Source organism: Molothrus ater, chromosome 12, assembly GCF_012460135.2.
Source record: "Molothrus ater isolate BHLD 08-10-18 breed brown headed cowbird chromosome 12, BPBGC_Mater_1.1, whole genome shotgun sequence".
NCBI lineage: Eukaryota > Metazoa > Chordata > Aves > Passeriformes > Icteridae > Molothrus > Molothrus ater.
The window spans coordinates 10,327,570-10,349,726 of record NC_050489.2 but is presented as its reverse complement, the minus strand read 5'-3'; the positions used below and the strand labels follow the sequence as shown (position 1 = coordinate 10,349,726).

The following is a 22,157-nucleotide window of genomic DNA, read 5'->3' as shown; positions in this document are numbered from 1 at the left end:
GGGCAGATTGTTCTGGAGCCCCCCAGTGCTGTGCAGTGAGGCAGCCACCATCCTCCTCCTCCTCCTGCTCTGCCAAGGGAGCAGCAGCCGGAGCTGGGGCATTCCCTGGCACTGCTGGCACTCCCAGGCCCTGCCTGGTGCCTTCTGATGGAGCAGCAGGAGGGGACACACATGGAACAACCACAGTGACTAAACCAGGGCAGGAGTAAAGAGTAAATCCTTCCCCTTGTGCTGTGACTAAGATGTGAGCATTCATTTATTTTTAAACCTTGAACTGCAGTGAAGTCCTTGCTGCAGACTTTCTAGCTTTGCACATGCAATGCTTCTCACACACAAACAGGAAACTGAGAGTCTATAAAGTCTTTATTGAAAAATACAATTGCAATATTTTCATACAAAGTGAAGTTAATGGAACATAGTAACAACAAGAATTGTCTGACACTTCCATAAATATTTTTACAGAAACATCTACACAACTTCTGGACTTCAGCTTTTGTTATGCAGGTAAGAAAAACATGTTTTTATTTTACTTTAGCTGAATTTTATAGTGGAGCTAAGTCTTACACTTTGCTATTCTTCAGATGGGCAGGAATGACTGAAAACAGGGCTTTCAGCTTTTGCTCTCTCAGAAAGCCTTCTGGAACCTGAGTGTGCCTCATTTTACATGAAGAACACCCCCTCCCCAGCAGAGGACTGGCATCCTGTACTGTGGGAGAGGGTTGATGCTTTCCTAACAAGTCTGGTATTTTGGACCTATTTTAAATGAAAACAAGTGCTAAATTTATGTGCAGCACCTGCTGATTGTGGTGGTAGGGGAGGGATTTCTCCCAGGCAGCCTGGTTTAGGCTTTTTACAAAAACCAAAACACAAAACCAAACTGCCAAGCCCTGTCCTTTAAACACCAACAGAATATCTAAATGTATGTTGTAGGAGGTGGGCACCAGGTTCCTGCTGCTGAGTGAGCAAGGGCTACAGTGCCTGACTATCAAGAAAAGCAACAAGCATATAAAATTCCTTGAAAAAAGCACACATCCCTGGCTTCCTACATTCATTGCTGCATATGCACTGAGTTACAATGAATTCTTAGTGCCATTTGCTGACAAGAGGAGCAATGGGATGTCAGATTATAATAAATACAAAAGTCAAATTGTTTCAGTACAGAAAGACAGCTGAAGTCGGCCTTTGCAAAAAATATTCACATTTAGAAAGTGCCATTGCAAATATACAGCAAAACTCATCTGCTTTAAACATGATGCTTCACAGCCCCATCCCAAGTGTCACCTTGGGAATGTGAGTTCACTTTCAAACATTGCACAGCTCAAACCCATCAACACAATCACCTCCCTTGGTACAGCAAAGGGCCACACATTAAAGCTCAACACGGTGCTGCTTCTCAAAGGTACATGGAACATCCTAAATCTGGACAGAGTCCTTCCTGCAGGGCTCAAAATGTGCCCCTTGTCCCTTTGCAAGAAGAACTGGACTGTGTGAGACTGTTACTCTCCTAAGCTGTTAGTTTGTGAGGGGGTTAGTGAGGAACCCTGACACTGTCTGTGGGTGCCTTGGTGCAGGGCTCCATGCTGAGGCCCCTGGACCTGTCTGGCCACAGCTGACAAGGGTGAAGCACTGACTAGAGCAAAGCAAAGCTGTAAATACCTGCTGCAAGGTCCACAGCTGGGTTAGGGATGTGTTCTCCAGGCAAGGCTGGGGAGGGGTCACTTGCCTTGTGAAGAGCTTAAGCAGGGCCTGGGGTTGTGCTGCAGGTCTGAGGTGGATCCTGCCTGTCCCCAGAGCTGTCCCCCTCCTGCCCTGGCCCAGGCTCAGCACAGTCAGGGAGGGAGGAGCTGTGCAGGCTCAGTGGGACCCTCGGTCATTCGCTACGTCCTGGAGTCGTCTCAACAGAGCCGTGTGATTCTCCTGGCAGATCCGCTTGGCTGGGGCTTCAGTTCCATCTTCCAGGAGGATGCCTCTCTTCTTTGTGGGTGTTTCTCCAGTTCTAACCATGCTGTTGATTTCCTTTAGCCTCTGCAGGGAGGAGGGGCCAGAAGAAGGATTAGCTCTCACTATTTTGTGACTGCCCCAGTGTGATGTTAGACACAGTGCAGTAGAACTGGACAGGCTCTTTTGTGGAAATCTGTAGTGTTACCAAGGTATTGTCTTCATCACTGTACTGGTCTTTCCCTTACCAGAGTGAATCTTAAACTCGAGTTTGTAACTGCATGCAGAGCTCAAAGGCCCACCCAGCCCCTACAGCTGTGGCAGCTGCGCTGGCAGTCTGATGAGCATTAGGTGATGATGTGTGTGTTGGACAAGGTAAACAAAACTTTGTGTCGCAGAGTCTGCTCTAATTTCACTACCAGAAACAACAAGCAGAGTTAAGGATTTAAAAAATCAAATTGAAACCCTTTAGTCTCACCTTTGAGGGGCTGCTGCTGAAGTAGTAGAATATTTTCTCTTGGGGAGAGAGGGCAGACTCGTTCCTGTGTGGTGAGATGTACAGGGGGTGGTGCTGGGAGAGCTGCACTCTGCGGGGGGAGCTGAGGCGCACGAACGGGTACGGCGAGAGCGGGGGGGAGTCTGTCTGCTCGGAGAGAACAGAGACACTGCGGCCTGAGCTCAGGGCTCACTGCAGCAAGGCTTTTCCACACAGGTGCTACCATACAATGGACAACAAATGCAAGTGGTGTTCTGTTATTAGGCCAGATTAGTATTTTTTAACGTAAGGAAATTTTACTGTGTGGTCAGAAGATAAAGCTCTGTTTACTAAGAAAAAGCACAGAATGTAACTTACTGCATTTGAAGTGTACTTGAGGGCAAAGTCCTTGATCTGCTCGATGTAGATGTTGTTGTAGAACTGGATGAGGTCCCCACGCTCCTCCTCCTCGGTGTCGCTGTTGGGGCCCGAGAGGCGCGTGGGGGTCGGGGGCGCGCTGGAGGGCTGGGGCACGGGCAGGGTGCTGCTGGAGCGCATCACCGGGCTGGAGTCACGGCTGCCTGCGGGCACAGCCACCGCTCAGGGCTCGGGCACTGCCTGCCCTGCGGGCACTGCCAGCCCTGTGGGCACTGCCAGCCCTGCGGGCACAGCCACCGCTCAGGGCTCGGGCACTGCCTGGCCTGTGGGCACTGCCTGCCCTGTGGGCACTGCCAGCCCTGCGGGCACAGCCACCGCTCAGGGCTCGGGCACTGCCTGGCCTGTGGGCACTGCCAGCCCTGCGGGCACAGCCACCGCTCAGGGCTCGGGCACTGCCTGCCCTGCGGGCACTGCCTGCCCTGCGGGCACAGCCACCGCTCAGGGCTCGGGCACTGCCTGGCCTGTGGGCACTGCCTGGCCTGTGGGCACTGCCTGCCCTGCAGGCACAGCCACCGCTCAGGGCTCGGGCACTGCCAGCCCTGCGGGCACAGGGCCAGCACTGTGGGCACTGCCTGCCCTGCGGGCACAGCCACCGCTCAGGGCTCGGGCATTGCCTGCCCTGCGGGCACTGCCTGGCCTGTGGGCACTGCCAGCCCTGTGGGCACAGCCACTGCTCAGGGCTGTGGGCACACAGCCAGCCCTGTGGGCACTGCCTGCCCTGCGGGCACAGGGCCAGCCACCCTCGGCAAACAGGGACCGGGAACCCGCTGCCACCAGCACTCTGCCTGGTTTGATCCCTGAGTTGTCTGGTTTTGATCCCTCAGCGTTGTCCCTTACACAAAAGCTTTGTTGATTTCTAACTTCTTACTGCATAAAGTGCAAGGGATTTGCTGTAGGAGCTGAGTTGCATGATGATATAAAAAGAGCTGAAACTCCATTTTTCAGCATTTGTGTTATACTTTCAGCAGGAGCTCTTTCTTGTTGCTGTCTGGCTCCATTTCAAGTAAAGAATGGTAGTCTTTTTCTGTCAGTAGGAGAAATATTTGGCTTGGCCATACTTCCTGCTAAGTTAATGTGGGAAGTTGCAAAATATACATACTTTTTTGCCTTCCCTCCCTGCCACTCCCTCTGACAGAAAATATTAATGCCTACTACTTATTACCATCATCTATTAAATACCTTGAAAACTGCTGGTAGGAATACACAGCATCACCTCTGCGGTTTCTTTTATAAAAGTTAATTCAAGGAAAATGTGTCAGTTCACATATCAAGGGAAGAATCCCCAGAGCTGTCAGCTACACTGAAATCAATGCTGTGGGTGGTGTTCCTATTTCTGCAGACAGACAGTGCTACAAAAGAAACTGCTGCAGCTCTCTGGTTGTGATAAGAGTAGCTGTGAACCTGAGCTAGCCCAGATTTCCTCATTCTGCAAAGACTCCAAAGTTCTTTGATATGTGAGCTGAACTCAGAGCTCAGGCCAGCACGGCAAATTCCCAAGGTAAGTGCATGTGGGGAGGGATTTGAAACTGTCAGAGTGGGTGCAATAAAAGCCTGGAGTTAGAGCAACTCCAATCTATTCTTAATTGTGTCAAAGTTTACCAAAGGAGGAACCGTTTGGGGTGAAACAACACAAAATCTGACTCTTCATTTACACACACAGTTTTGGCAATGGAATTAAACCCACCCCCCTGGCATTTGGAATCACTCACTTCTTTCCTTGTTCCTGTCTTTGCTCCTGTCTGTGGGCGAGTTCTGCTGGCTGCTGCTGTCACTGCTGCCCGAGTGGCGGCGGCGGCGGCCCTTGATGAGGACACTGCGATAGACCTGCAGGGACAGGAGCAGCGTGAGCAGGGCACGGTGCAGCTGTCACCCAGACAGGGAACTGCTGCCTGCACGGCACATCTGCTGCCAGAGCTTCACTGTGGTACCAAACTGCTGCTTGCAGGGCAAAATACAGCCTCCTAAGAGCAGTAATAGCCCATGGGCACTGCCTCCTTCAGTTTTAAGTAAAGAACATTTTCTATTTTAGGTACAGTTTAGTATAAAGAGCTTGCAGTAGTGCAGGATTTTGGATACAACCACTATCTTTTGAGAATGGTTCACAGACTGCATCCCCTTAATACTAAATATTGCTTTACCAACCAAGTTCCTAAAATAGAATGAAGGCATTTAATAAACCAGATCCCACAAGGTTAAATAGTGGCTGTGCTCACGTGGCTCTTGGCTTGTGGCTGTGTCCGGTAGCAGCGCATGATGTTCTGGAATGATCTGTCTTCATTAGTGACCTAAGGGGATGCACAGAAAAGGTTCAGTTTTTCTGCAGGTTATTGGGTTGTTTGGCTTGGGGTTGTGTGTGTTTGTTGGTTTGGGGCTTTCTGAGGAAGTAGTACTGGGAATATTGAGTATTAAAGGAGATTTTTGTCTGCTTTTTCTTTGCTTCCACTTTACCTTAGTCATGACATAAATGGCACACATCAGCAGCTGATCCAGGTGTCTGTCCATCATGATTTCAGGGCAGTGCACCAAGGAGTACTCAAAGCATGTCCAGATCTTCTTGCGCAGCTCATCAGACACATCGAGTTTGGCACAGAGGTCCCTCAGACGAACACTGGCCAAGTGATACACCTGTGACACGGGACACTGTGCTCAGGGCCACAGCAACGCTGCTCTTCTGACCCAGCAAGAGTAGCTCAGCTTGCACACCTGCAGAGCTTGTGCAAATGCTAAGCCAAGAGAAGAATAACTAAGTTCAAATTTAACTGTTTCACTTACAAGGCACAGACATTCTCAGTATTGGTGTCAGTGCTAAGAAAACATTTGTTTGAAGCTTAAATTCCAAGCTGTCCTGAGCACAGAAAGGGCACCATAGTGCCTACAGCAACCCCTGTATTGAATACACCAGAAAGTCTCAAAAGTTAACCTCTTTCTTTGGAAGAGCTTTCAAGAAAAGGGACACCTTTAAGAACCTGCTGGCCAAGTACAGATCTATTTCTATGTCCTTATGTGCCAGCACACTCCTTTGCTAGTGAGAAGTGGCCTGCAGGAGAAAACTACTCTGGGTGTGTATGAATATTAAATGTAATATGCCCTCATTATTACAACCAGTAAATGTGTATTTTTAAAATTACTGCAAGTTTACCAAAATAAGAACTAAGCAAAGCAAACTTAGATCAAGAAGTACCTTTCTGAAGAAGAGTGCGAGTGAGCCCATCTTGCGAGGCCTGACAGCTGTGGCACTGAGGTGCTGGGTCTGTCTCTGCTCTCCAGGGGAGATCTGCTGCACTGTTAGCTGGCCTGGCAGCTGCAGTGCTGCCCCAGCCATCTGAGGGTTCAGGGTGCCAGTCAGAGTCTGGGCACTCAGAGGCTGCATGGGCCCAGACACAGCCTGGGGCTGGGTACCTACATTTACCTGGACCGGGAAGAAAGTTATTCCTCCATTTTCATTGGCAATACCTGTAATGTAACAAAAAGAGCCTGAAATAAGAGCAAGCTGGGGGGGGATGGGGGGCGGGGGTGTGAGTTTTTAAAAATAATTTAGTACTTCTTTTATTAGCTACTTATTACTAGACATTTAGTATATTATACATGAAATTGTTTAATCAAAATACTTTCCACGTCATACTTTCATACTTTCTCATCTCATGAAGCTTCATCATGAGATGAGAAGATAATGAAGTTGAAGAAAGGTTTCCATAGTAATGCAGTTCTCCCCGTGGCTGTGCTCTAATGCCCTGATGGGAGCAAGCCTGAATGGCTGAGCAGCAGCGTTTCCCTCACCTTGCACAGGGATTGTCACCGTCTGCCCGTTGTTGGCTGTCACGGTGGCCGTTGCCACTGTCACCAGGGTCTGGCCAGGCACGGGGGTCACGGACACGGCCTCAGGGCTCATGTTCTGCACTGGCACCGTGCTCACCACGGGCTGTGGGGGCACCCTGACGGCCGTGCCACCCTCGGGGGCACCGTCATTGTCGGCGAACAGGCGCCGCCGCGTGGGGTTGGCTGTGGGAGAGCTGTACCTGTCATACAGGCTGGCTGGAGGGGAGGAGAGGCCTGCAGAGCAAAAACACACACACAGGTATCTATTGAACTCTTGTTTTATAATCATTTGCTTTACAAGGCGGTGGAAATCTAATGCAAACCAAAATATGTCGTGCAAAGGCCTTCAAGAAAAAAATTTAAAAATACAGATTGCTTTTAGAGATGACTTAATCTTCAACAGTGCTCCATTTAATATTTTTCTAAGTTCATACATTATATTTTATTTTTTTCTAGTGGAAAACATTTGAGATATCACATAATATATAGTGGGGTTTCTTTTCTAGTATAACAATAAAGCAAACCAATTAGAGTGAAAGCTGTGTGTGCATGTATAAATACGGTTTAACACACACATACACATGCTGTTCATATCCATCACCTGAGAATACCCTATCAAAGCAGTACTGGTCACACTGAGATGATCAATCCATCAGTCTTAGACCTCTGATGCAACTCTATGAGCTGCAATACCCTTTACCAATGTGTTTGCAGCTAACTGTACACTGGCATTAAAGCAGCTTCCTGCCTTGTACAATTCAATCCAAGTAAGCAATGCACAGCATGTTCTGCTTTAGAAAATCTCACCTTTTCCCAGCCCTCCGCTTTCAGCACGAACCTCGTTTATTCGCCGTGGTGTCAACGGTGAGCCTACAACACTGCTCCCAGCAGATCTCTCAAAGTACTGAGGTGGCATTACCTGAAATATTTATCCTTTTGTTAGAGTGTCTGTATCACACATTAACTACATAGCTCATTTTTAAAAGCACTACATGTTTTGAACAGCAAGACTTTGTGGAAAAATAACAAGAAAAGTGATAAACCTACCCTAAGCCCAACAAGACCAATAGTGATTAGTGATGGTACTGCTCTGCAAGATACACACTGTAACAGTCTTTCTGTGGCTACTGTGTGTACTTTTTACCACATTTCTTGTCTAAAAATCCTTCCAAGAGTTACTTGTCAAAACCTTCCCTGCTTGACCATTTTGTTCACCGTTCTGCTACACCAATAAAATACTGGATGAGAATCATCTATGCTGCCTGTCTCTGTTGCAGGTGTCTCCACAGAGATGGCCCTGACCAGGCCAGAGCACACTGCACTTGCTGCTTTGCCTGCACTGATGGGCTGGGATGGTGGAACTGCTACTGGGACATGTCAGGCCTCTCCTTCAGGGCACAAAGTCCTCTCTCTGCCATCCTGTCTGATTATGAAAGATATGTAACACACAGAAAGATGTGCTCACCTCTTCACAAGTAGGAACTTTGTTTTCATTCTCTCTGATCCTGTCCCACAGTACAGATCCCTGTTTCCATGCCATACTCTCCAGGATCTGCTCTTCAATGTGGTTCAGGTGTTTTACCACTTCCCGACAAAGGCCGTCCTCTGCTCTAATGAAAACCTCAATTACCTGTGCAGTGGATAATTAGGATCAACATAATGTACTTGTTTCAGAGATTTGTTCTTAGACAAAGCTCTAATTCCAATACTTGGTTTTCAAGGAAGAAGAGACTATTAGAAACACTGCATTACTATGACTCAATCCTAGGCTGTCATACAGGTCAATGAGCACTCATGACTTTGTAAGCATTTCTAGCTATCAAACACATTACCTTGTAAAAATGATAAACTGGAATGTCAAATATTTCAGTGACGAAAGGGAAGTTTCCAGGTGGGTTGTATGTAAAGGTAATGATCTCCAGGCAACATGCCAGCAGAGACTTGTGAAACACATCTTGCTCCAGTATTGCCTGCAAGAGTTGCAAATTTTAAAGCTTATTTTACAGTGTAACCATAGAAGAATAAAACACTTTTTATTGTCTCAACAGTAAGATTCTCAAGCTTATAGAAAGTGAAGTTATTTTTTAAGGGACAGAAGTGAGTTCAAAATGAACCATCTTTAAAATGGCTCATTAAAAATTAAAGAGCCATTAAAAATTTCATCTATCTTTGTGTTTGCAAACACAATTTCTTGAACCTTTTTTCTTCCATTCAGGAGTACTTACAGGGTTCTTCTCAGAGATTTACCCTCATTTTAAATAGCTGACAATTCTGCTCTACATCTGTGTTCTTTTTTTGCAGGTCCAACTTTAAAAGTGAGGAACCCTTTGATTAGTTTTCCTTACAGATAAGTCAGTGTCTCCCAGTCTCTTCCTCTCTTGCTCAATGACTGACTCCAAGACCTTGTAGTAGAGCATCTCAGCAAGACGAAAATGTTTACTAGCAACATCTGCAGGAAGTGTAAATAGAAGTAATATTGTAAAATGCAAGAAAAAATATTATATTCTTCATCTTCAGATACAGAAATGCAACGGTAGCTTGTGTGGATTTCTGTGTTCTGTGGATACAATGCTTTCAGGACTAAACCAGTGAATTTCAAGTTAATGTAGGAATCCTTCTCCTATGCTGCACTGACTTGTGAATGCAGAGCAGAGTAAGATGCTAATGAGCCAGATTTTGGCTATCAGTATTACATCACCATGTATAGGAACAATCCTTTATGTTGCTAGAATAGACACAATGCAAATTCAGAAAATGCACCTGTATGGATCCACCTTGCACTGTCCAACAAAAAGCAGTGAAGCAACCAAGCTGACAAGAGCAAAGGAAGGTCTTATTAAGAAACAAGGTCAAGAGCATCTTCCTTATATTCAATCCATCTTCAGGCACTTCAGCTATCAAGACAACTTTGCAAATCATGTTTTGGTGCTCATACTGGCAGGATTTTAGGACCTGTACTAATCCATCCTCATATGTAAGCCAAAGTTGCTGTTGGGTTTTTAAAGACTACAGTTACTCAGATTTTGTTCACCAGCACAGAAATCCATGCCTCACTAATAATCTCAGACTTGACAGAAAAAATGGTACACTTAAAAGTCCTTTTAATTTCTCTTCTCTAGTGCTGAAAGTATGATCAAATTCCAGCGATTCAAACTAAGGCTGATTATAAAACTTTACACAGCATTGCAATTTGCTGTGTCTAAAGAACACAGGAAAAGGCAAGAGAAGTAGAAAAGACACTTGTGCTAAAGCATAAACTGTATGTAAAACTTCATTACAAGAGATGGATGTGTATGCATTTTATGGGTAAGAAAAATGTTTCCCACCTTTGGAAAAATTACTGAATTCTCCTTCAGACTGAGTGCTCTGACAGTACACATCATGCATTTCTTTAACTCTGTTTGCAATGGATTGAGAAGGATCTCTGGAGCATGACCTGAAAATAAAAATAAACATTTTCAATATACTATTCCTACTAAAACCAAAACCACCCTATTTTTTAATATGTTGAAAGCACAAAAATGGAAATATACTGCACAGCAATACAAACAGACCCAAATGTATCTAACTGCAAAACAGTTTATCCACATGGGGAATAAAGTTTGGTTTGCATCTCCTACACTATGGAGTGATTTCCTAGGTAGTGCCATTTGTTAAGTAGGAAGAAAGGTCTTGAAAATTTTATACTGGCAGCTTGTGGTTAGAGAATCCCAGATCTGCTGGGTTTTAAATGGTGGATATTCATCAATCTCTAAGGACAGATGAGTCTAAACAAAGAGAACAGTCCTTCAAAATGTAAATGTCTCTCTGGATTCCATTTTACTCCAGTAGTAAAGGACTGGCTCACCTTTTAATTTACATTGTTCAGCATTAATGTTTGCTATTAAAACTAGAATAGAAAATAGGGTTATTTGGCTAAACACCAAATTTACCTGAGTATTTGCTCCAGGTTTTCACTGGGGGCATTTTTCAGCCCTGCCAGCATCGTGTGCAGGCGGCTCAGGCTGTAGGTTGCTATGGAAACAGGTGTCACGTATGGGTTGCTCTCTTTAATGTACTTGCGGCCAGTAAGGGGGGTTGTGATCCTCAGTGATTTGGACTGAAAATAAAGAAAATAACCACATCTACATATGCACTCTGTTGTGAACTTTGATAAAGGTCATAACCAAGAAACATCAATTTGCAGAATTCTTACTCTGGAACTGGTGAATTTGCAGAATTCTTACTCTGAAAATGGAAAAAAAATGGCTCCTAATGAAACAGCCCAAACCAGACCATGACTCAGGTAAGAGCAATGAAGAATTTGTCTGTGGTGCTCAGATGTTTGTATCAAACAGTTGTGTATAAACAGAGGGGATGTGATCTATGCTGAAATGCAGGTGCTGGAATTGAGTGTGAAACAATTAGACCAATCTCAAAAATCCTCCCTAAATTCCAGTATCTCTTCCTAGCCCAAGTAACAAAGGTAGCTGCTCATAGCAGAAGTGTACTGAGCCAGGGCTTCCTTTCAGCAAGTTTAACTTTTAACATGAGAAGTCCTTCTGATCAGCATTTTAGTTTATTTGCATCAGACCAAGCTATCACATTAAAATAATGTAACATCAAGGATATCCCTTCAATTAGAGCACAGCAAAATAATGCATCTTCTAATTACCTAGCCACACAGTAACTGAACAAATACATGACATTCTTCACCATGAGGTCCAGCTCCCCATACTCCACCCGTTTTCTCCCCACACTCTGAGGTGTGTTTTATTTCTGTTTCCATAGGCAGACAGGGAGGGTGGCATATAAAAACAGCAACACAGACCACGCCATACTCACCCTGTCAAAATGCTGCTGCAAATTATGCTTCACTTGTACCCTCTCAGCTGTTTCCAGTCCTGAAGGTGTGTTCAAGCACCTCGTGAGAGTTCCAATCTCTTCGTCCGCATCCTCGCCAAGGAAAATTCTCTCATCGAGGTTTCCCACTGACAGAACATACTCCTCATAGGCCTTGTTGATGGCTTTGCTACAGCAGAAAGGAAAGGCAGACAAACCCCCTTTATTTAGACTGCTTTGTTCATCTGCTCACACACTGAACACAGCTCTGGCCTGGGGAAAGTCTACTTCAAATTTCCTTTGACCCTCACTGAAGCTCCTTTAAGATCTACAGTACCTTATACATGACAGTGGCAAGGACATTATTTCCCCCATGTATTTGATGCCCTGCCATTTATCCAGCTGCAGGAAGAACACACTAAAACACTGAGAACTCCTATTTCCTGGAAACTCCTCAAAATTTACACAGCTCATATCATAAACTTCACTGAACCATTTTTATATCATTAAAAGAAAGTAAGTCCTACCCATAAACATCTCTAAACACCAACAAACCCATTTTTTTCCCTCCCACTTCTACTCAATGTGCTCCCACACCTTTTTCATAATAACTCTGAGTTACACACAAACAAAAAATCCAGGAAAGAGAAACGTAAGAATAAAGGCAGCCATCAGGTAACACCATCTTGAAGCACTGTTCCTCTTCCAAGCAGTGCCAGAACAGGAAGGCAGTGCTGGCTGGCCATCCTGAACACAAGGCATGGCTGCTCCCAGTGCTCAGCTCAGGGAACAGAGGGGCACTGCTGCAAACCAAACCACAGACAGGGACTCAGGCACTCACACGCTGTCTCCAAAGTTCCCAGGATCCAGAAATCCCGTCAGGTTTTCATCTTTTCCTTTCAAAAGCTGCAAGACATTTAAGAACAAAGGATGGGCATTTCATTTCTTATAAAGGTTTTGAACGTAACAAGTAAGGAGAGATTTTTCTATATTACAAATTTACTGACCAACCTTTTTGTCAAAAAGCTTCCGAATATATGGCTTCCAAAAATGTTCCTTTATACCTTTTGCTTCTAAAACTAATCCATAATGTAAAGAACACAGTTTTTCAATGATGCAGGGAGGATCAGATGATACTTTATAATCCTTACTATGGAAGTCTTCAGGTAGACCTACAATTCAGAATATTGTATGATTTAATTTTGCAAATCCATATCCTGCTTTCTTATTAAAGTTAAATTCTTCAGTGCTGTGTAGTCAAGGTAGTATGAAATTAAAACAGCCAACTAATTAGCTCTCTTGAAAGAACTACACAATGCCCACTAACTGGGCAATGTTATCAAAAGCAAATTTTGAGTTAGAGATTTAAAAGCATTAGTTACTGAGTGATAAAAATTACATATATCAATTCTAATAGGAAAAAAAATCAAACATTGGTGAACTACAATATTTATTTGAGATAATGGTCCCAGGTCACATCAGAAGCACTACACTTGGCCAATCCTGTACAACACTGAAAATGAAGTGCAAGCCTGGGAAGAGTTACATCAGAAATTCAAAGGCAGCTTCTCCCCATTCATTTGAATTTGTGGTTATCAAGTCAACCTACACTTCCATTCTCTTCAGAAAGAGAACAGCAGCAATCCAGAAATGAGAGAGAAACAAATCTTCTATGTGAGCCCTGGATCTTTCCAAACTGCTGCACTACAGAACATTCCAGTCTCACTGTGTCCAGTGATGGCTGTGTCTTTATGCACTTTTCCACTGACATTAAACCCTCATTAACTCAAAGTATTACTCTGGAACTTCCTTCAAGGGTATTTCCACAGTACATCAAATTCTTGACCTAATGTATTATTTACAGAATTCACTAGTCTGTTATTACATGCTACATTAACAGGAATGGAACTGTGTAGCCGGATGCAGAAAATATTAGTTCTCATGTATTTCAAATCACCTTGTTTTTTTCAACATACCCTTAAAATTAGGATTCAGGAGTTCTTTACGGTTGGGACACTGCAGAGCATTTCCATACACGAGATCCAAAGCACATAACAAGAGATGGTAGGAATTGACCAAGTCATCACTGATCATAGGAAAATTTCCTGCAATATTAGAAAGACATAAGACATAAAATTAGCAGAAAAAGTAAAGTAAATTTGAAAAATTAAAATTTCAGAATCTTTTACCCAAGAGACTGTTGATGTTTGTATTACAATCACTAATGCAATCTTGGAAACACAGTGGTTAATGACTGTAAGTACCTGGATAGCAACACGGGCAGTAAAGCAGACTCCCAATAACACATAACAAATAGAAAAGTAAAATACTTTTTCAGAAACAACAATTGTGAAGGAACCCAAATATATTGTGCTGAAATCAAACCTTACCAAAATGTTCCTAAATCAGCTGTTGCTGCTCCCTCATTCACAGTAACCTCATTAAGCAGTGCATAAATCACTTGAAGCAGCACTAACTGTGTAATGCAAGCTGCCCCAAGGAAGAAAATCCTGCTTCTGTAACTCTGGCAGCACCAGCCCCACTGCCTGGCACAGCCATGTCCTTCACTGGATCCCCACTGCACCTGCCCCAAGCAAATTCTGCTCTGAAGGCCAGGGAGGGGTAGAATGGGTTCTGAGACTCAACTTTTCCTCTTTTCCCCAGCTTTGCATTGCTGCAAACAACTTTAACTTTGGCAAGGCTGGATCCAGGTTTTAGATGGCCTAGAAACTGCCTCCTCCTTCAGCCCCTGCCCCTCACTCCCAGAACAAACCTGTACCTAAAGTCAGATTTGTTTTTTTAACAATCTGTTTTTTCTTGCAAAACAATTTGCTGGGGGCATATTCATTATTAACAGTAATAAACATAACTTCATTTCTCTTGTGCTTTACAGAGGAGCTGACTGTGTCTATCTCTGGTCCTGGTTTATGAAGGATATTTTATCTCTCATTTTCCTGCAGAAAAGAGTCCTTGTAACCTCTTCACTCTTTTAACACCTTTCACAACGATTACAATCAGAGCTGTATGTGACTCTTTACTGAAGTCATTTATGTTTATGATATTCCTCTCGAGGAGTGGCCATAGCTAAAACAGTTTAGTAAAATAAATTATACAATTAATCAATAACATAAATCACAATTCACTTTTTATGCACAGCATGATGTTTCTATTTCTCCTTAAATACTAATGACTCTTCCACTCTTTCCACCCTCCCTCTTTTTCTCAGGGAAGCTCCAAATCACTTGGCTGAGCCCACTATGAAGAACAGATCTAAATTCTTGAAGAAATCTATCATATAGTAATAAATTCACTTAGAACACGTTGACATGGATACATGATTAGAGAATTTTTCTCAATTATGCTGTTATTTTTTTACCAGTAACATACCAGTTTGTTCAAATTTATGTTATTTTCTGGTTCCATGTTTGTTAGAAGAAAAATTATTTCAATGCAGATAATTTGAACTATTTACAATAATGAACCTTAGATGAAATTTTAATTAACTTTATCCACTTATCAGTTATTTCCAAGTCATTAATGGTTCACAGCAAAGCAATGAAAATCCTAAATACTATTAGCAAATCTTTAATCAATAAAATTCTCAAAGTAATTGTCATAACACAGGATCAATTCCACAACCATGAGAACTTACTGTCAGCACAGAAATAAATATAATTTCACAGTACCAGTAGTTCCATAGTAATTTGCTGACATTTCAAACAAGGCTCCCTTTCACAACTAAAATATCAAATATATCAAGTATCAAATAATAAACCACCAGAGATTTTCTTCCCCCATCAGTTTTAAAGAAAGAAATGAAAGAGTTTGAAGAGCAGTTCTTACAAACAGTTTGCTGAAGTGCAGTCCCAGTGAACAAGGGGCTCCCTCAGAGTGCAGTGCATGAACTGAAGGCAATGGGCTGCAGGAGCAGACAAGCCTGGGCCTGCCACTGCTGTGTGGTTGCTGTGATAAGGATTTACTGCCCACCCCCAAACCACACAGCACAAAACCTCACACCAACACCCAAGGCCTTAATAGTCAACACTTTTACAAACAAATAGTTTCCATTTTTAAACTGCTGCCACACTTTAATAATAATTTAGTAACCTTACAGCTTCTATGCACTGTAATTTTTCCTTTTCCTTGTAGAATTCACTTGGATGTGTTATCAACATGGTATTCTCCACAGGGTTAGTTACCACATCTGAAACTGCTTGGAATTACCATGTAGTCAATGGATGATGCACTTACTCAAACATATCAGTCACTAACTTAGCAACAGGAAGAACCATAAAGTCCCTCTGCACCTTGTCAACCATCCAATCTTCCCACAGAAGTGCAGACTTCACAGAAAGGAAAAGAAAAACCAGTGATTTTCCAGACTGACCTACTTACAGCTGCCTACCTGTGCTAAGGCAGTGAAGTCCTGACTGACTGGAAATAAAGTACAGCACTAACTCTGCTGGGATCAGTGGCTGAAATCATGCTGTGTTTCAGGCTGAGAGCACCACCCTTGTTTAGGAAAGACTTCTCTTGCCCAATAAGGTGGAATTTGCAGCCTTACAAAAAGGCATCTTCCTCACAGGACGGAGTGCTCAGAGCAGCACTTGTGCCCCAGCACACCCTGCCTGACTTTTGCAGGGATGTGGTGCTGAGGGTTCAGCTCTGCTGCCAGGAACCCTCTGCAGTGTGGCACAGTGCTGAAAGAAAGGCTTTGTAAACAAAGGTCTGTGCTGAACAAAATTAGTGCCAGGCCATTCAATATTGCCACAGCCTACTCTGTCCTAGCCTCAAAATCACCACTTAAGGAAATCATAGCACACTGTAGGAATCTTAACACTGAAATTTGAAAAAACACATCCCACCACCCACTCCCAAACAAAACAAAACAAAATCCTTTTATACCTTTCCTTGGAGAAATAAAAATATTGGGTTTCCTCTGATAGGTATTATATTATGAAAAAAAATCAAGTTACTGGACATTATCAGCAGATCTGATCTACAATGATGCTCCTTCCACATGGAAATATTGTCTTTATTTATCAATATTGTCTTTATTTTCCCCAAAGCACTACCTTACTTATGCATCACTCTCAGTGAACACTCACCAAAGCAGGACCTGAAACAAGGCCTAGGGATGTGGAAACTCTTTAAGACACAGATTTGATGAGGAAAGATTTTGGACTATACATGCTGTGACTGCACAACTGAAACCTAAAATGAGGATTTAATCCTGTTCCTTCCTTTTTCTCCCAACAATCACCATCAAGAAACACATCTGAAATTCTCTACTGCTCTTATAAGCTTTAAGGCTGCTCTTACAATAAGATTATATGTACACTGCACCTATTGGGTGTTTTAAGGACTGCTATAAAATAAGGACCAATAGAACTATGTCTGATGCATTTCAGATGCCTTACCTTTGGCATGAACAAACAGGACCCAACAGAACTGGAAAACTTCGGTCACAGTACATGGTTGTCGTCTGTTGGAGGGAAATACAGCAAGAAGACAATGAGCTCAACGAATCAGAACTGATAGAACATCATACAAGAGTCACTAATTCAAAGAGAAAACTAAGCTTTACTGCAGTGTGGCAAAAATCTTACACCCTTCCCACAAAGCCCTGCCTAAGGGAAATATAGAAAGATGCACAAAACCTAAAAGGTTTAGTGTAGGCACAACTAGAACCCCTGTTTGGAGGTTTAGTCTGGAACCCCTGTTTCAGCCTCCAAGTTCAATTCCACAGCACTCCAAATAGAAACAGTAACAAAGAAACAAAGCTTCTACTATAAAGTAAAATACCCACAAGATCTGCAGCTAGGAAGAAATCCATGGGAGTTACTGGGCAGTGAAACAGACTGAGCAGTACTATGAGTTAATAAAGCCATGCAGATCATAAAAAGATCAGATCCTTCCTGTCTTTCCCATCTTTACAACACCAGTGCTTCCCTTGCCTACAGGCTGATTGAAATCTCTCCCCTCTCCCCCATCCCACAAATCATCAGAAACTCAGCAGCTTTGGGATTTCCTGCCCCTGTCAGATCTGAAATTGAAAAAGAGATTAAAAATTAACTGCAAGCAAGAACAAGCCAACTCTGATAGCATAAACAACAACTACGAAAATACAGTCAAAATACAACTAAGACAAACAAGCAACTTCATTATATTTTCACTACAGTAATACTCTACAATCAGTCTGGAAACAACAGAAACCCACCTCTGTTTCCTTCCTCTCTGCTGACGAGGTTGATCTTCTTGAGGATACCTGAAAATGTCCTGAAAAATGGGCTCATACTTCTTAAAAATGACTGCAGAAACGGTGAAGTTCCTCTCCAATCTCTCAGTTCTCTCTCTGAACTGGGATGGAAGATTTGCCATGTCTTCCCACTTCTTCATCTTGTTAAAAAACTCAATCAAGCTGCAAATACCGAATGGGTTAGATCAGACAGGCCGTTTGGTTCTCCTGCAGAAATAAACTCTACATTTTCAACAAAAGTGCAATTTCTACTGCCCTAACTACTGATGAAATGGTGGCACTGCAAACATGACAATGAACTCAGAGCCAGTCCTGCTCATGGTTCAGCTCAGACAGCTCGTGAAATATTTTTAGATGCTGGGCTGATAACCACATTAACTGTGTACTCACAGGTCTGGCATCCTCTCACAACGACAAAATCAACTCCAACAGTTAGATTAATCTGAAATCAGACTTGTTCTTCTGAATAATTTATTAATATAAATAAAACAGCCTGTAAGATATAAAATGCTAAGAATATTCTATAAAGTATGAAAAACCTCTTAAGTTTTAGTAAATTGCACTTTGCAAATTTGGCTTTAATTCCTTTTCTATTTCTTTATGTACACCTTCTTTTTCAGTGTTATTAGTCTTGATAGCTCAGATCACAGAACCAATTTATCAACATTTAATACCCTGAATTTCTAATTTGGAAAATAAAAGCTTATAAAGGAACACTTTAGCAGCAATGCTTCAACAGCAGACGAAATGGGATAAGAAGTACATAAGAACATTCATTCTTTATTTTGTGACAATCTATGGAATTTTTAGAACACAATGAGATTGCTAATAAATAAATTCAATTATTTCAGAAGCTTTTCTTTATTACTTTATAGACATAAACATTGACACAAATTTGTTCATCAGATTCTGACCTCATTTAGTGACTTTAGCAAAACCATGTGAAAGGTGAAGTTTTCTTATGCAAAAACAGAGATAAATCTTGTGAACATTTTCACAGTGAACTACAAATGGTTTCTCATGTGAGACGTCCACGCTCTGCACACCCCCAAAATTTACTGTTCTTCAGTGACTGGCTTCTTTCTCCTGTGAGTGAAGGAAGTCAATCTCTTATTTTGAAAACCAGTCATTTTATGAACATAGTACTGAGCCAAAGGAGCTGCCCGACTTCTGTGACAGTGAGCTCTAACACAAACATTCTGGGGATATAAAGTCTATCTTCAAAAGCAGGAAACAAGAAACACATTTAGCTTTTATTCTCCATTTCCAATTTCACAAGGTGATAAACACCCTTTGAGATTTTGTAAGTGTCTAAAAATCAGCAAGAATAAGTTACCTTTGGTCTGAACAGCGCAGGATTCTGGTTAAGGATACATAATTTCCTTCTGCCGTTCCCCTGCTCACAGTTGGAATCGCTTTCCTGCAAGCCACGTACAAGGCACAAGCCAGCCAATGCATGTCATTTCCCTGTGAAACAAAACATCAGGCATCTAAAAAACTGCACTAAAAACAAAAACATGCTTTTCAGCTAGCCCAACATCGGGGAAAAGCACTGTGTCCTGAACAGATGAAGTTCAACCAGTGAGAAAATTGATGTGCTGTTTCAAACTTCTGTTGTGCTTTGGGTTTTTAACTGCAACAAAACAGGTGCTACATAGACACTAAACACTGAACTGCATCAAAACTAAACTTACTAGTTACCATTATAAATTTCACATTTGACTCAAAGTGTGAAATACATTTTGAGTATATGAAAATATATTTTTAATGTTGTTCTACAGCATTTTATACTGCTCGAATTTAAAAGAAAAAGGTAACAACAAAAAAGAGAAAGGCTACAGTTCTTGCAACCAAAAGAATCTTCTGTCCTGAACAGACAGCAGAAAAAGAAAAACGCTTCCATTTTGCTCCGTATTACACAATTATTCAATCTGGTACCTAAAGACAGAAATTAATTCTAATGAGCACTTGAAATTTTATTCTCCGTCTTTGATCAAAGAGTAACACCTCAGTGGAAAAAAGGACGGGTAAAACAAGGGGCCAGCCTGACTCCGATGCTGCCGTGGTTTTGCCGGGCTCCGTGCTGCCGCGGGCCCGGGTGAGCGCACACCTCCGGGGGCACGGCAGGGCTCGCCCCGAGCATCGCCGCCCGCCCGCGCTGTGACAGCGGCGCTGCCCGAGCGGCTCCTCCTCCCTCACGGGCGGCCCCGGCCCCGCAGCTCTGCCCCGAGAGCCGCCCGGTCACCGGCGGGCAGCGCTGGGGGCCCCGGGAGCTGCCCGGGCTTATCACAAGCGCCACTTTTGCTATAGGAAGGCACCGATAAAAGGAGCTTCCGAAGCACCCGGGCGCGTCACCGCGTGTTCCTGTTTTCAAGAACGACGCGACAACCCTTTACCTTCTGCCCTTTACCTTCTAGCCGTCACCTTTTACCCTCCAGCCCCCAGCCCGGGCCGTGCCAAGCCCGCAGAACACAGCTCACAAATGCGATCACACCTGCGCGGGGCATCTCCGCGGGCCCCGCGCGGCTGCGGAGCGGCGCCGGCCGAGGCCACCGCGCCGCTCCGCGGCCGAACCGCGGGGAACCGAAGCACCACAGCGACCGGGGCTCTTCCATTTTTAACACCTTTCCGCCGCTACGACTCCCAATTGCGATGGCTATTCCCGGCCGCCCGGGCGGTGCGGGGGAGAGGCCGCCGCGCGTCCACCGCCGTCCCTTCCCTCCGCACTTCACCCGCGCGTCCCGCCGCGCTCCCCCCGGGCCGGCCGCGGCCCCGTCACCCCCCCTCACCTCCAGGGTGTAGTTGCGCCTCATGCTCTGGTAGCTCAGCCAGGCCTCGGCGCGGGCGCGCTCGTCCATGTTGAGGCTCCTGCATAGCTCCTCGTAGCGCTGCCGGGTCTCCCCGTCCTCGCCCGGCGGGGACGGGGCGGCGGCGGCGCCCCCCGCGGGACCCGGCTCGGCCCCGGCCGCGTCCTCGCCCGCCATGCCGCGCCCCGCCGCTGGGGGGCAGCGCCGCGCTCCGCGCACCGCGCCTGCGCCGCCGCCCCGCGCGTTCGAATCCAAACACCGAGGGAGGGGCCCCGCCCCCGCCGCGCGCCGCGCCCGCTCATTGGCCCGCGGGGCGCCCGCCCGCCCCGGCCGCGCGCAGGCGCGCGCGCCCAGCACGCACCGCGAGACGCGCGCGCGGCACGGAGCGGGAGCGCGCCCGGGGCGGGGTGGGGCCGGGATCGTGAGGGCAGCCCGGAACGGGCCGAGAGCGGCCAGGCCGGCAGGGGCTGGGCACAAATATACACACAAATATATACAAATATGTACATATATGTACAAATATGTACACAGAATGCGGGGTACGGGCTGTACACAAATATATACACAAATATGTACACAGAGTGCGGAGCACGGGCTAGACAGAAATATGTACACAAATATGTACAAATATATACACAGCGTGCGGGGTACGGGCTGTACACAAATACATACACAAATATATACACAAATATGTACACAGAGTGTGGAGTACGGGCTGTACACAAATATACACACAAATATATACACAGGGTACAGGCTGTACAGAGGCACTGAGGGATAGGAAAGACAGAAATAGCTCCCACTGGTCAAGTCTCAGCTGAGCAAAGAAGAGGCTGCCAAAAATAAGATTTAAGTCCTAGAGCAGGTAGATGTCAATTAAGTGATCAGTAAAACAGGCTGCACTTGATTAAAAGAGATTTATTGACTCTGTCACCTTGATTTTGTATTACTGGTATTTCATGAACACTGAAAGCTTCAGGGAAAAATAAATGTCAAGAAAAGATGATTTGACTGACCTGAGATGTGATTCAGGACACAAATACAATCAGTACCCAGCACTGAGAACTGCAGAAAGCCCGAGCTGGCACTGGAAGATGGTGATACCAGCAGGGTCCCCCCCGACCCCAAACCTGCAGTCCCCAGACTACCAGAACAACTTACAACATTAAAAACAAGTGATTAGGTTGTATTTAATCTTACATCCTTTATATAACACAGAGGAGCTGTGAACTTCGCAGTGAGGCCAGGTTCCTGCTCTGAGTTATGCAGAGCATTGATGGGAAGCTCTCTGCCACCCAGAAGACTATATAAATGATGTAGGGCTTTAAATTTACACTATCTACTAAAACACAAAGCAGCAATAACTTATTACAGCATTTAATTTCTACTGAGAAATACTCATCTGCTCTTTAAAAATCTCTCATATAAAAAAAAAAGGAAGATCAAACCCTCAGAATATTCAAAGATAAAGCTGGGGTTAAAGGGAAGGTTATTATGCTGTGATTACACCTGTGTACTTCCCTATGGTTTCATGCATCAGGACTTCAGGAAGAAATGGTTTAACTTGACTGCTGTTGTGTAGAAAACTTTTCAAAAAAGTTTT

General features: G+C 44.3%; 1 protein-coding gene across 2 annotated transcripts; it reads right to left on the bottom strand.

Moving 5' to 3' along the window:
• Positions 1–345: 345 nt before the first annotated feature.
• RBL2 (RB transcriptional corepressor like 2) lies at positions 346–20,746 on the bottom strand. Of its 2 annotated transcripts, XM_036390297.2 has the most exons (23): positions 20,537–20,746; positions 19,084–19,214; positions 17,709–17,909; positions 16,909–16,973; positions 13,465–13,593; positions 12,500–12,660; positions 12,330–12,394; positions 11,492–11,678; positions 10,600–10,766; positions 9,994–10,103; positions 9,013–9,116; positions 8,500–8,637; positions 8,133–8,297; positions 7,475–7,586; positions 6,629–6,901; positions 6,261–6,304; positions 6,033–6,173; positions 5,300–5,476; positions 5,065–5,136; positions 4,561–4,675; positions 2,792–2,994; positions 2,417–2,581; positions 346–2,025 (listed from the first exon to the last, which is right to left on the bottom strand). In XM_036390297.2, exons 1-23 carry the CDS (start codon positions 20,729–20,731, stop codon positions 1,855–1,857), a joined length of 3,291 nt encoding a protein of 1,096 aa, XP_036246190.2. In that variant the 5' UTR covers positions 20,732–20,746; the 3' UTR covers positions 346–1,854. The 2 variants fall into 2 exon arrangements, with proteins under 2 accessions (XP_036246190.2, XP_036246189.2); XM_036390296.2 differs by having other exon boundaries at positions 6,033–6,304.
• Between the last annotated feature and the right edge of the window lie 1,411 nt (positions 20,747–22,157).

Coding starts and splice junctions, on each gene's coding strand:
- RBL2 (XM_036390296.2), bottom strand. CDS start 20,731: ATGGCGGGCGAGGACGCGGCCGGGGCCGAGCCGGGTCCCGCGGGGGGC. Junction 16,974..17,708: donor CAGAGAGGAAGGAAACAGAG/GTGGGTTTCTGT, acceptor TCCCTCCAACAG/ACGACAACCATGTACTGTGA. Junction 12,395..12,499: donor GGAAGCTTTTTGACAAAAAG/GTTGGTCAGTAA, acceptor AATGTCTTGCAG/CTTTTGAAAGGAAAAGATGA.